This window comes from Limulus polyphemus, unplaced genomic scaffold, assembly GCF_000517525.1.
Source record: "Limulus polyphemus unplaced genomic scaffold, Limulus_polyphemus-2.1.2 Scaffold0, whole genome shotgun sequence".
In the NCBI taxonomy this organism is placed as follows: Eukaryota; Metazoa; Arthropoda; class Merostomata; order Xiphosura; family Limulidae; genus Limulus; species Limulus polyphemus.
Genome location: NW_013665610.1, coordinates 1521582 through 1534783, shown reverse-complemented (window position 1 = coordinate 1534783; position 13202 = coordinate 1521582). Strand labels below are relative to the sequence as shown.

The following is a 13202-nucleotide window of genomic DNA, read 5'->3' as shown; positions in this document are numbered from 1 at the left end:
TTGCATCGAGATCAATCCTCGGGGAAATTGCCCAATCTTACATTCTGGATACACCAGAAATTAGCTAATCTTGATGAGTCTGCAATTGCAGAAAAATCGATATCAGGGGCCTTCTCAACATCAGTAAAAGCCCTCTGTAGTTTATATTTATGACGAAGCTACTAAAGGTATAATAGTTGCCACCATCCTTAGTTTTGAACTATTGACCAGAGGGAAGGCAGCCACTCAGCAACCCTATACCTCCCATCAGTCATGCCAAGAGATCGACTCTCACTGTTATAATGTAGCCATAGTTAAAGTGCGGAAAAGTTTTTGTGGTATTGCACCGATTCAAACCCGCCTTGCCAGCTGTGAAATTCGGAGTTCTATCACAGAGCCATTCTGCATACATATATATATTTCTTAGCAAAATTTCTTTGTGAGTTTGTATAATTCAGTAATTTTCTTCCACTAAAGAAAATAATATAACTTTTCCTTCAAAATAAAACTTGCGAAGCATCTAACAATCATAATTAAACTTGCAAAAGTTGGTTATTTTGACAACGTATCTATAGAACTTTAAATTTAATAGTTTTTATCCCAATTTATCGTTGTGACGTTTTACCATTCTGTTAGTAACATCAAACAAATTTCAAGTTTCTTCTTGTGTGCTTTGGTGATTTATAACCTTTTCACTTCTTATTAATTTCAGTTTTTTTCCTTTTATTTAGCAAGTTTCTTGTAGCAGTTCTGTAATTTATTCAGTTTTTGATTTTGATAAATGAATTAAAACTTGACATTTTATTTTTCGACATTTTGAGATTCTTAGGTAATTACACGCCCATCATCTAGCCATTTGATTATCCACTTGGCGAGTTTCCGGTGTGTGAGTGTGTTTGTTTGTTTTTCCTCTACAGGGACACCCATGGTAAGAGTGTGGTTAAATGAAGGCTCAAGAAGGTAGCAAATGTTTTTGTTGTAGACTCGTACGCAGCCTGGTGGCTTTTATTCCATGCAGTAATTGTTAAAAACGTGTTGAATTCCTTCTTTCAGTCAGCTTGTTAAATGTAAACAATGTAAAAACTGCTTATGGGCGCATCCAGTTCAACCAAAATTGCATTTTTAGCAACGATTCGTAAATAATAATAGAAAATAATATAGTAAATTCGCTAAACTGAGTCAAGTCATATCTGTGAATCATTAAGCTATTATTATTCTAACGCTGTGTCCCGATGTTTTAAAAAAAAAAAGATTTGAAATAAAAATGTAAAGGAAGGTATTAAAATCAGAAGAAAAACAGTGCAAACACCGAAGTTTAATAAACTAATTCATTCTTTCTATTTTTATAGTTATTATACAATCAATTTAAGAAAGGCAAGTTTGATATTTGATGTATTCATAGCAGATATTTCAATATTCATAAAACAATCATACTTAAAAGATGAAGAGACTTATTCATCAGGTGGAAAACGAAGTTTTATAACAAATAGTAAAAAGTCGGTAATACTAAAAAAATCTTTAATACGAACGTTTCGGAATTTCCTTAGATTTCATCATCAGCCTTAATATCTCAAAAAATTAGTTCATAATATTCGAACTACATAATACAATATTAGCATTGAGCGAGTTTGCGTAGTCAGTTAAATATTATGAACTTTTTTCTTATTGTGGACTTCTTCTGTTTAATTTTTCAATATGTTTAAATTCAAATATTGATTTTTTAACACATTACCATCTTCTTTTACAGAATAAGAACTGTAATAATTAAATCGTTTAATTGAGAATGTTAACAGAGTGCTAATGAAAAATTAATTACTTTTAAACAAGTTTCTAAGCTCCTACACACCTTATACATATACACGTAAGTTTCTGTACATCAGTTTCTGACTCATGCTTTTATCATGTATGGTAGAAGCCCCATCACGACGCCTAAATCCCATTAACGTTGTAAGTAAATCGTGGTGGTGGGGCTGGGATAGACGCAGACCTTGCTCGGATCGCTAGTGAGTCGTTACGAACGCGGACGGATTTCCCTTCCCGTTGATGTCTGCAAAAGCTAGTTTGTATTGTATAACTCGATCGATTTTCTACTACTCGAAATCTGAACAATGAAAAAGCTTGTGTAGAGTCACACATCTTGTAACATGTTAAACTAACTTGAAATTAAAATAATTTGAAATTATACATGTACGGGTGATACTATGTTACGGAAGCGTGAAATATATAATAATATAATTTGTTTTACAAGAAACCATTAAATGCTTTTTTGCAATGATCATTTACGATAATATAACATCAGAGAATAGGGCTGGATATTCGCTATAGAAAACAACATCTACAAACGTAGCTATAAGTATTCAACATTTAAGAATCTTAGATAAATATTTTGTTGCTTCTGAGTTGTTGTCGTGTATGTAATAAAGCCAGTATTTTCTATTCAGAGAGATTCTGGAAAGAAAATGAACCTTTCAGAATTACATGACAAACAATTTAAGATCACATTATTTAATATATTTGAGGTATAAAACTTATTTTCTAAGATAGGCATTGCAATCTTTATTTCTGGGAAACACTAAAAATCCTCTTAAGAAAAAATCATGTCAAATCTATTATAGCAGAAATATTTTTTTTTCTTGAATCAAAACACGTTTTAATATTATAAGTAAAGGAATATTATATTAATGAATTTTTATTTACAACAAAATGTTTAATGAATTAAACGTGTTTCTGTTATATAGTATATACTTTGAAAGAGTTTAAGCAAAACAAAGTTACAGCTGAGTTTTTTTTGCGATGTCATACAACTAAGGAAATACAACAATGGTATTCAATGTATTTTAGATTTTCAGCTGGAATGTTCGAAGGTTAATTTAACATGACTTAGTAGCATGATCACTTATTATTAGCTGGTAAATTCAAAACTTTTATTTTCTTCTATTTCTTTCCTAAAAAACTAATATAAACTTCGGGTTCGATAATTATTAATGTGCGTAAACTCTTAACTAATTTTAAATACCAAAGCTTACTAATTTGTTATAGAAAGTGTTTAGAATCAGGGGTGTAGTGATAAAAAAAGTATCAGAACTACCCCAGTGATCAATGGCATTTTTCATAGCTCATAATCTTATTTTCGGAATAACTGTTTAATCGTTTTGTTCTCTTGTCATTTAACTGAAGTGTGTTATTTAATCACTCATTTTAAAATGATTAATATAAGACATGAGGTCTTCGTTATTACAAAACAGATTTAATGTATTCAAAAAAAAATTAATACGGTTTTTTTTATGTGTGTGTGTGTGTGTGTGGAGGGTATATTTGGCGACTGCTTAGGGCATCTGAGAACAAATTTTAACTAATCGTAGACTAATTTGATATGTTTACATTTTATAGCATGGTATATGTTAAAGTTCTACCATGACTTAATATTTACTTATCCTGATTTTCAAGAAAACAAATACCAGAGCCTTACCACTTATTACATAATATAATGGTAAAAGCTCTGTTGAATTCCGATTCTAATTGACTGAAAGTTCCGCCGTCCATTTAATACTTAATATATAATAAAAGCTGGTATTTTTTTGTGAAATGAAACGCTGTGTACGTGAACTCAGGAAGGCGTCTCCATTGAAACACGCACACGTTCTTTGGAAGAAGCGTATTTCTAAATACTTCCATTTAAATTGTACACTATTTTGAGTTAATATGCGCTTTATATTAGTTATTGCCATTACTATATTTGAAATATATATAATAATGATAATTATTAGCAGCTGAGAACCATGGGACTGAGAAAAGAGCCGGAGAACCACTCTGGCTCCACTACCTCTGCTTAGAATCATTCTAATGTTAAACTGCTTGATGAAAATGATAGTTGAGAAATAACGTACAGCAGCAACACGTTCTAATTAACAAAAGAAACCTTGCATTATGAAACAAGGTTGCTCGAAGGATATTCGAATCTAAAACCTTAAAACAGAATTCTCAATACTCATTATGGTTCTGCAGACCCACGTTTGCAAACACATACTTCATTAAACCTGAAAATGACTTTCTTTACTCAACTGTACTCTTGTACAGTTCTACTTTCAAAATTCAAGATAAACCCAAGTTGGTTTCTAAGGTTAAAAAATTAGATTTAAAATTATTTTGAATCTAGCTAGATATTATTTATGTTATCCATTAAACACAAAGGATCGCTGTTTGTATGTGTGTGCGTGTATATATATATATAAGTGACATATTAATTTATCCTGAAATGAAAAAGAAAAGTCGGAACACCCCACAAATATACTTATAAAATTGTTAGTGAGTCCAATCGTTGAGCTATTGCAACTATTAAATTGTGACTTGCAAAGTTACAGAGTCCACATTTGAAAGCATCAAATAGATAAATGATCCAAGTTACCCTTGATAGCGGCAGAATATAATATTCAGTTTAACAAGTAAGGAAAATGAAACGAAATCGATGAGATACCATATAAGAAAGTATATTATTACAGAAGATCCTGAGGCTGATAAGCTTATACAAACATTGAATACAAAACGATTTGGGAGCATGTGGTTACAGCTCGTGTTCAGCTGCTTGAGATTTGCGACAGTTGAACGTATATGTAGCGGAAACAACTTGTGTCCGTTTTCTAAACGTAGACCTTTCTTGATTACGTTGCGTACTGTTACATAGGACACGTAACGGCTTTTGCCACTGACCTTTTTGCTTGTGGATTCTTTCCCGTTACAAAACACAGCGCTTTGCTAACCACAGCTGAGGTACGACATGTTGCAAGTCTCTATTTGGATGGTCCTGTTTCCCAAATTTGATTCATATTCCTTTGTTTTCCAATGCCATTAAGTACAAGTGCTATTCCTGCCTTCGAAATTTTTAATCCCCTATCTGAACTGAGTGTATGAAGATTTTGAGCCAGAAAAATCTGTTAAATATTCTTCCCAAAAGAAACAATTTTCAGTGATATTACATACGTACGCAACGCCAAGCAAGTAATTTGAAAATGTAGTTATGATACAATCCATTCCACCTTGACTTTATATTGGTTGTGATTTCACGTGACTTGTTAATTTACATAATAGTATCAATACAAAATACTCATCCCTAATTATGCTGTATAAGAATCAAAGTCAATTTACTAAAGTTTAAAAATATATTTATTTAATTGGTAAAGTGTTTTTAGTCTGACACCAGCGCCTAAGCTCTTCCTGTTGTCGAGGCTAAAAATGAGGAGCTAACAAATACCTTTAGGGACTGGGATAAATCGAAATTATGAAAAGATAAAATATGATTTACATACATAGAATCAATGTCTCTCATAGAAGTTCACTTAGATATTTTATATAGTGTAAGAGTTAGAAATATATACATATATAGACTGAAAAAAATATTAATAATATGTATATTTTCATTTAACTTTTTAAAGTTTAATAGTGAAATTTTGATTCATAGATGTTCTTACCCTGTCCTTCCTGGTGTGTTTGGAAAAATTGGATCTTTATGTGTGAGTGTTGAACAAAAGATTTAGGGGTGTCAGTTTAAGATGGTGTAGGAAAAACAAATTGTCAAAAGATAATGAATATACCGACGTAATTCAAAAAGTGGGATAAACTTCAGGTATTAGCTCGAACAAACCTAAACACATGTACATACGTATGTGTGTAAGTACTTGCATGTGTTTATTTCTCAATATCATTTTCTTTAAGAGTAAAATGACGTAAATATATAATTTAAAGCGTGACTTCTAAAAAAAAAACAATGATCGGAGAAATTTATCAATTCTTCGTAAAGATGTTTTATTTGATCTACGTTACGTTTTTGGACATTTTTAAACTGCAACCACTTTTCCTACACTCAACACGTGTTTTTTGTTGTTGTTTGTTTAACTAATTTCGAATTACTGCTCCCAACATCACCTGGTCAGTTACAGTGGAATACTTACCCTTTCTATGTTATTAAACAATAGTGTATTCTCAAATAAATACACAACAGCAGTTACATTCTCGACTAAAAATTGTAATTGATGGAACTTAAACTGGAACTTTTTTTTTAATTCAAGAACATCAGAAAACATCTCTCAAACACAAATATATGTTGCTTTCTCGGTTTTCTTCTTTCTGTCCCAAATAACAAAACGAAATACATTATGGATAAAGTCTGTGTGATTATTTTTGAAAGTTTAATGACAAATAATTTATCATTTCCAATGCGTGTTTCAAGTCATTGCATACCATCTTCTTGTGATTGTGTACTTAGAAGCAATGGTAAAGCCATGTGGATTAATATACTGTCAGATACGACTACCCTTCATTTATTGACAACAGAACAACGAGGCATATTAATACGTATTTGTTATTTCCTATGTATTTCAGTGAACTTTTGTTAATACATACTTTTTATAACCACAAGATCGTCCTCAGTTGTTAACAATATCAACGAATGGAAATTTAAATGTATTTTTTTTCAGAAAGTTTATCACAGCAAAACTATCAGAAAGACCGAGTCGTAATAATTAAAGAGACTTTCAAAGAAGAACACACGCTCTCCTTAAACTTAATTTTGTTTCAGCTTAAAAACAAGTATAAAAAAGCCGTCATCACTTGTTCAAACATATAATAACGATTGTTCTCTATGGATAAGGATTGATATAGATTAGCGTCTCTAGATTAAAATTACTCCTACTCTCATCAATACATTTAAAGCTAAATCGACTCGGTCAGCTAAACCAAGCTGAAAATATTGAATGATTATTTATTAACTCAATGTTTTAAATATATTAAAATGTACAATGCATTAAAACTAACTTGATGCGTTGTATTTCTGAAATCAGTTGTTGTGAAAAATGAAAGAAAATTTCCTAATTTAAAAAATAAAAAATACTATTAATACTATGGAAAAAGTTGTTATTTCAACTCGAAATTGGAATGAATACTACAAATGCGAGTTACTTATTTCTCAAGATCAAAATGATGCAGCGGGATTTTAACCTCTCCTTCTCCATTCTTATCGTGTTATATTTAAACTATTTTTGTACAAACGTCTGTGTGTGTGCGTCCTCATATAGCTGGCGAACCGAACCGCTGGACTAATTGTCAGTAAACCTGACATGTACCCTTAGGGCCCCACTGAGAGTGACATATGATGTTTGGATGTGAACCTCTCCTCCTCTGTTGTCCTCGGGGGCTTCCTATGTCTTCTCTATGCGTTGAATAGATACGTCAGTCAGTATTAAATAAATTTAAAAAAAGACATTGAGAGAGTGCAATTCCCGTCCCACAATGATTTTGACTTTTGTAATAACCAACATAAAATGCATACCAAACAATTCCTCACCCCCCAAATAAGTAGGTCTAGATGCTAAAGTCCTCTTTCTATATCAATTTGTTCTCGAGTTATTTCTGTTTTTCAAAATCCCAGTTTGTTACCATTATTATGAAAGTGGCTGACCTTCAGCGTAACTTAGACCATTGATGTACATTCTTGGGGACCACTCAACCTTTGTACCAAACGTGATCAAAATCGGATAAACTTTTCGAATTATGTGGTTAACATTTAGTATGACTTTAAACTTTGACCTACGTTCACCAAAATTAATAAATTGTTCCTTCGAGGATTCTCAATCTTTATTCCAAAATTGTCCAAAATGAAGTAAAAACGTTTCGAATTGTACTCCGCCACAAGTAATGATAACTATCTAAAGAAAACTGCAAGTATCCTTGTATCGGTGAATTTTAATTTTTTATTCTCACTATGACTTTATTATTGTAAACTTCAAGTAAAATGCTATATTTCCATCTATTAGAGACATCGTATATGAACTATTCTGAAGTCAATTGTTTTATTTTACCAAAACATACAGCTTTCAGCTACTATGTAAATAATGTGACATATATTTCAGATATCGGCTTATATAACCACATCAATTGTGTAATACGAAGTAAAACAAATCGGAATTTAAAGGTTTTTTTCTCATTAACGCTTATTTCAGTTAATACATAGTAAGAAACACTCTTCAAACGTATTACAAGTTATACACAACTAGTTTGAATTGTATCATTTATTTGTTCCTTCCCTATTCTGGGCGTGTAATCCCTGTAGTGAGAGTGTTAGTAAAATTATCTCAGTTTCATCTTACACCTGAGTACACAAATACATGTACTAAGTGTTTCGTTTTTTTTCTGATACAATCGAAATGTTTTTACTTGTAGTTATAACTTTATTCGATTAGATACAATTTAAAATAAAATTTTCTGACTGGATAATCTTGTAAGCTTTACATCGGGTTTTAGTCAGCTTTCAGTTTGAGTTAATTTTCTTTTACTTATATATACATTAAATCCATATATGCTATAAAGGATCCTTATGAGTACAATTGGTGTTATATTACCACGTCATTAACAGTAGTATTATTCAGAGAAGTTATTAAAGTTTAGAGAAACCTTAGTTAATTACATTCCTATCAAATATAATAATGAAGTAGTGGCAACATATATCCTAAAATATTTTAGACTAAAGTGTGATGAGGCATATAATAATCCTCTGAAAAGTTTAGTCGTGTTATTCTTATTCTCACGTAGTTCGTTACTAGGCTTTCGTTTAGAAACACGCATAAATAGAACCTATGTTCAAATACAATTTGTTCCCTATACATTTACACTCCACGAGATATTTCGTCAACCCTATAATTATGCAAGGGGATGGACCCCATTTTGTAAGCCCCCAGTGGTACAGCGGTATGTCTGTGGACTTACAACGCTAGAATCCGGGTTTCGATACCCGTGATGGGCAGAGCACAGATAGCCCATTGTGTACCTTTGTGCTTAACTACAAACAAACAGTCATCTTGTAAAAACTTTTTTCCATATTAATAATGCACCAAATTGCTTGTGGGTCCATGACTGTGTTGTTTACGAAGTCCCCAATAATATAAGAATCACAACCACAAAAAATTTAAACAAAACAAAATCTATGAATATTGTAATTAATTCCACAAATTATTGATGGGGTCTCCTAGGTATTCTGCATAGAAAATGAAGGTTTTTATTCAATATTTGTTTGTGTTTGTGTGTGTGTGTGTGTGTATCGACAGCTCTTTACACACCGCCTAAAGCTACCTTCGAAGAATATTTTGGTGAGCAATATAAAAAGCCTAAAACAAAAAGTTACTGAATATGGTGCGATACGCGGATCCCAATGGTAATGAACTGAAAAGAAACAAGTCAGTAGTTTGAGGTATATATATATATATATTTCACTCATTAGGTTGGGTTGGAGAATTCAAGCATCATTTATAATTCTGCATGAACATATTCAACTTACTATTGTAAAAGTAACAATTTATATAAGTTCACCAGCCTCGTCCACTATGGCTCAGCGATAAGTTTAGAAGCTTATAACACTAGAATCCGAAGTTCGATCACTACGGTAGGCGCATCATAGATGGCCTATTATGATGGCCAAACAATCATCAGTCTCAGGAACTACGACACAGAAGATAAAAAACGTACTAAGTTTTTTCTTATATCTCGTCCTCACACTATAAACTGATAGCAAAAAACAACTAGACACTAGATAAAATGCATCATTCGTGCCAGTTTTCCTTTTTTTTTCCTGCCTCATCAAAAATATGTAAAATACAATTGAAGCTGAATTTTTTTTTGCGTTTTTGACCTTATGTTACGCTTTAAATCTATACTACCAGTCTTAATTCTGACATTTTGTATCTCTTGGAAAGGTTCCTGCGATTTTGTAACATGTGGAAGAGGTCAACAGTGTGAAGTAAGAGAAGCAGGGCAAGCTGTGTGCGCTTGTCGGTTGTATTGTAAGCACCACAATAAGCCGGTATGCGGTACAGATGGCAAATTCTACAGTAGTCACTGCGAACTACATCGAACAGCCTGTCTAATGGGGAAAACCATCCGAATCGATCGGAAAAGAGGGTGTTTGGTAAAGAAAAAAGGTAAGTGTGTACAGAAAGAGAAAAGTATATAGATCCATCTTTCAGTTTTAAAAAGTGTGTTAAGAAAATAATTTGGCGTCGTGATTATTTGGTATTTAAACTTTATGGGTATAAGATGTTTTAATGTTGTTCCTAATTTTGACTTTAATTTAAAATGATTGTAAGCTTTAATTTTTTTATCGATAAATGTGTCTTTTGTTTAAAATTAACTTATGTAGGTTTTAGCTCTTAAACTAAAAGCTTATTGTTGCTATGTGATTAGTAATGAGAATTAGAAAATGGAGTGAACGGCCTTGCACGAACCACGCTGTTACAACTATACTGCAGCTTGCCTTATGCTTTTTAGCCTCCCCACCCACCCCCACCCCCAGTGACTCAGCGGTAACTGAGTGAACCGATAACGCGAAAAACAGGGTTTCAATGCCCGTGGTGAGCACAACTCAGATAGCCTTTTTGTGTAATTTTGTGTTTAACACAAAAGAAACAAATTAAAAAGCTTTGTGAAATAGTTTGAGTTTTCATAGTGTCGGAGCTAAGACAGCATAAGAAATTACTTATTTAAACCGTCTTCACGTTTTTGTTTTTAAATGATATGTTCTTATTTTGTTTGACGCTAAGCTTGTTCGATTATTATATATATCAGGTATTAGTCGAAGTTAAATGTTATTATATTGAACTAAAATAGTATCACATGTATTAATTATTACAACTATGTTAACACAGTGGGGCAGAAAACATTATAGTATTGTTAGACATGTTTCTGTGCTACACAATATTTAGTTATTGTTATGTGAACCGTGTTTGGCGTAATTGAATTGTTATTTTTAGCCGGATCATGATTAATTGTATAGTAACAGCAATGTTTATAAAAATAAACTCTTAGTATACTAAATGTGTGATGAAATAATAGCAAAAATGAATAACAAATACCAATTTATTAAAACACAAATAATTTAAAAAGCAGCTTCGCCAATGAGTAACATAGATAACATCTTGACAACTACCAATTAAATTTTGTTTATTGAAATTTTCAACTGAACAGCACCGTTTTCGCAAAAGGCCAGATCAGAGACTCCTATAAGGTTCAAATATAGCCAATACTAATTTCTGAACTATTGATCAAAGGGAAGGCAACCAGCCAGCACCGTAAGGGTCTTATGCATTTTTTGAAATGGAATAACAGGATTTGTGGTCACTTTAACAAAGTATCCACAGCTGAAAATGCTGAGTATGGTCAGTGACATCGCGTCTCGAACCCTGAACTATTATTACTACATCAAGGCATGCTTACCCAATAGACCACGCCCGACCCTTGACGTGTATAAGAATAATCATGTGTTATGTTATTTTTCAGTCAACAAATAAATAAACAAAAATTCAGTTTAACAACTCTATCCAATTTCAGTTTGAAATAACTCCTTTATCCCAGTCTCACCTAATTTCAAAACACTTTTCTACGAGACTAAATTTGTACCGCTATTTTAAAAATTCAAGCAAATTATGATATATCTAACGCTGCCTTTAACAAAGCGTGAGAGACTTAAAGAAAAATATTATTTCCTTATTCGTGTCAAAAGTTCTGTTTTTGATGTGCAATAGCTACTACATATATATATATAATTTATCTTGTATATGACAAGAATTACAGGAAACAACGACAGAAGACCATACATATATCACAGCAAAGGGTAAAAGGACAGATATCCCAGTTTTATGGACTAATATACCGAAACCAGAATTTACCGGTTTGACAACAACTCCCAAACCTAAGCCTGAGAAAGCCACAGAATGTACCCAAGAAGAATATGATTTCCTGAAAGAAAATATTTTACTACTTAACAATAAGGAACTGACAGATGGCAAGAAATCAGGAAAGCATATTTTCAAATAGTTAAATCATTGGTTATATGTACGGTGATCCATGTTCATATATAGGATTTCAAGAATATGTAGCATTGATGCTACTTATTAATTTTTGTGAATTATTCAGTCAACAAGCTGTTTAAAATTCTAAACATAAATGTGATACCCAGTCTATCATTTGATTAACAGTTGTTAGCGGGTTATACTGGTTTCAGGGTATTTCACTCCTTACCACTATCAGTAACAAGGGCAGATTGAAAATGAAAGTCTAGTATTATTCTTTCAACTTATCCTTGCCCAAGGTTATTTATGAGGAGTGGAATTCTCCAAAACTGATATAACTCGGTGACAAGTGGTAAATCAATGGAAAATTGGGCTGTACAGTGTACATATATTTTTAGAAATCGTGAATTGATTATAATTGTAGTATTTTTGAGCAGTTTTTGTGCTACACAAAATTTGAAGAATATGAATAATATAATAGCGCTGTAGCTGATTGTAAACATGGAGAAAATTTTATTAATATTTTAATTTTTCATAATAAATATATGACAATACATTTTATAATAATAAAACTGTATATCAATAAAGTATCAAAATTGTGATTAATGCAATCATAAAATGACAAAAGTCCCTTAACTTTAGTATGTATCCTTCTCAATATTAGGAGCTCCTGTTGAACAGGGTACATCCCTTCGAAATTCAATCTTGATTGAGTCATTAAGAATGTAACCATTATTCAAATAGCTAAACAATGGAAACAAAAATTTATAAAAAATTTTTGAAATAATTGCAAGTAGGTGAATTTTATAGTGTGTTAGGTTTTTGCTATCACACATTTTCATAAAGTAAAATGACGTTTTTATCATCGCATAGAAAATGAATACCTTGTAAGCAGCATGTTCTCTCACTATGACCAAAACAACAATGGACTTCTAGAAGCTGAAGAATTATGGCAAGTTGGTGAACGAGACCATCTTGCCCGCTTATCCACTGCTTGCATAGTAGCAGACATGTTGCTTTATGATGACACAAATCATGATGGCAAATTGAATATCAATGAGTTTTATCATGCCTTTGGTAAGTTAGTTGGCTGTTATTTTACTGCTACTGACCTTTTTTTTGTGGTACTTTGTTTTGTTTGGATAGTTCATTCTTTTGTTTGATTTCATGATCAATGTCTTTTTTTTTAAGTATATTATAAATTATTTACATATAAGTATTAGTGTGATAATTTAAATGTTACATTTAATTTAATTGTTGGTTAACGTGCTTAAGATTTTCCTAACATTTGTGTGTTACAGTATTGTTATTCATTTGTTAGGAACATGCTATTATACAACATATTTCATGTTGAGATTCTAGTTGATATATATATATATATATATATATATATAT

The 13202-nt window shown here is 31.8% G+C and overlaps 1 protein-coding gene across 1 annotated transcript in view; it reads left to right on the top strand.

Moving 5' to 3' along the window:
* LOC106478102 (follistatin-related protein 5-like) overlaps positions 1 to 13202 on the top strand; it is a 109011-nt gene that overhangs the window by 72432 nt on the left and 23377 nt on the right. The window contains exons 4-6 of the mRNA XM_022393657.1: positions 9717 to 9941; positions 11582 to 11812; positions 12681 to 12884. Of these exons, the coding sequence (XP_022249365.1) occupies positions 9717 to 9941; positions 11582 to 11812; positions 12681 to 12884 (660 nt within the window). The remainder of the gene's footprint in view (positions 1 to 9716; positions 9942 to 11581; positions 11813 to 12680; positions 12885 to 13202) is intronic.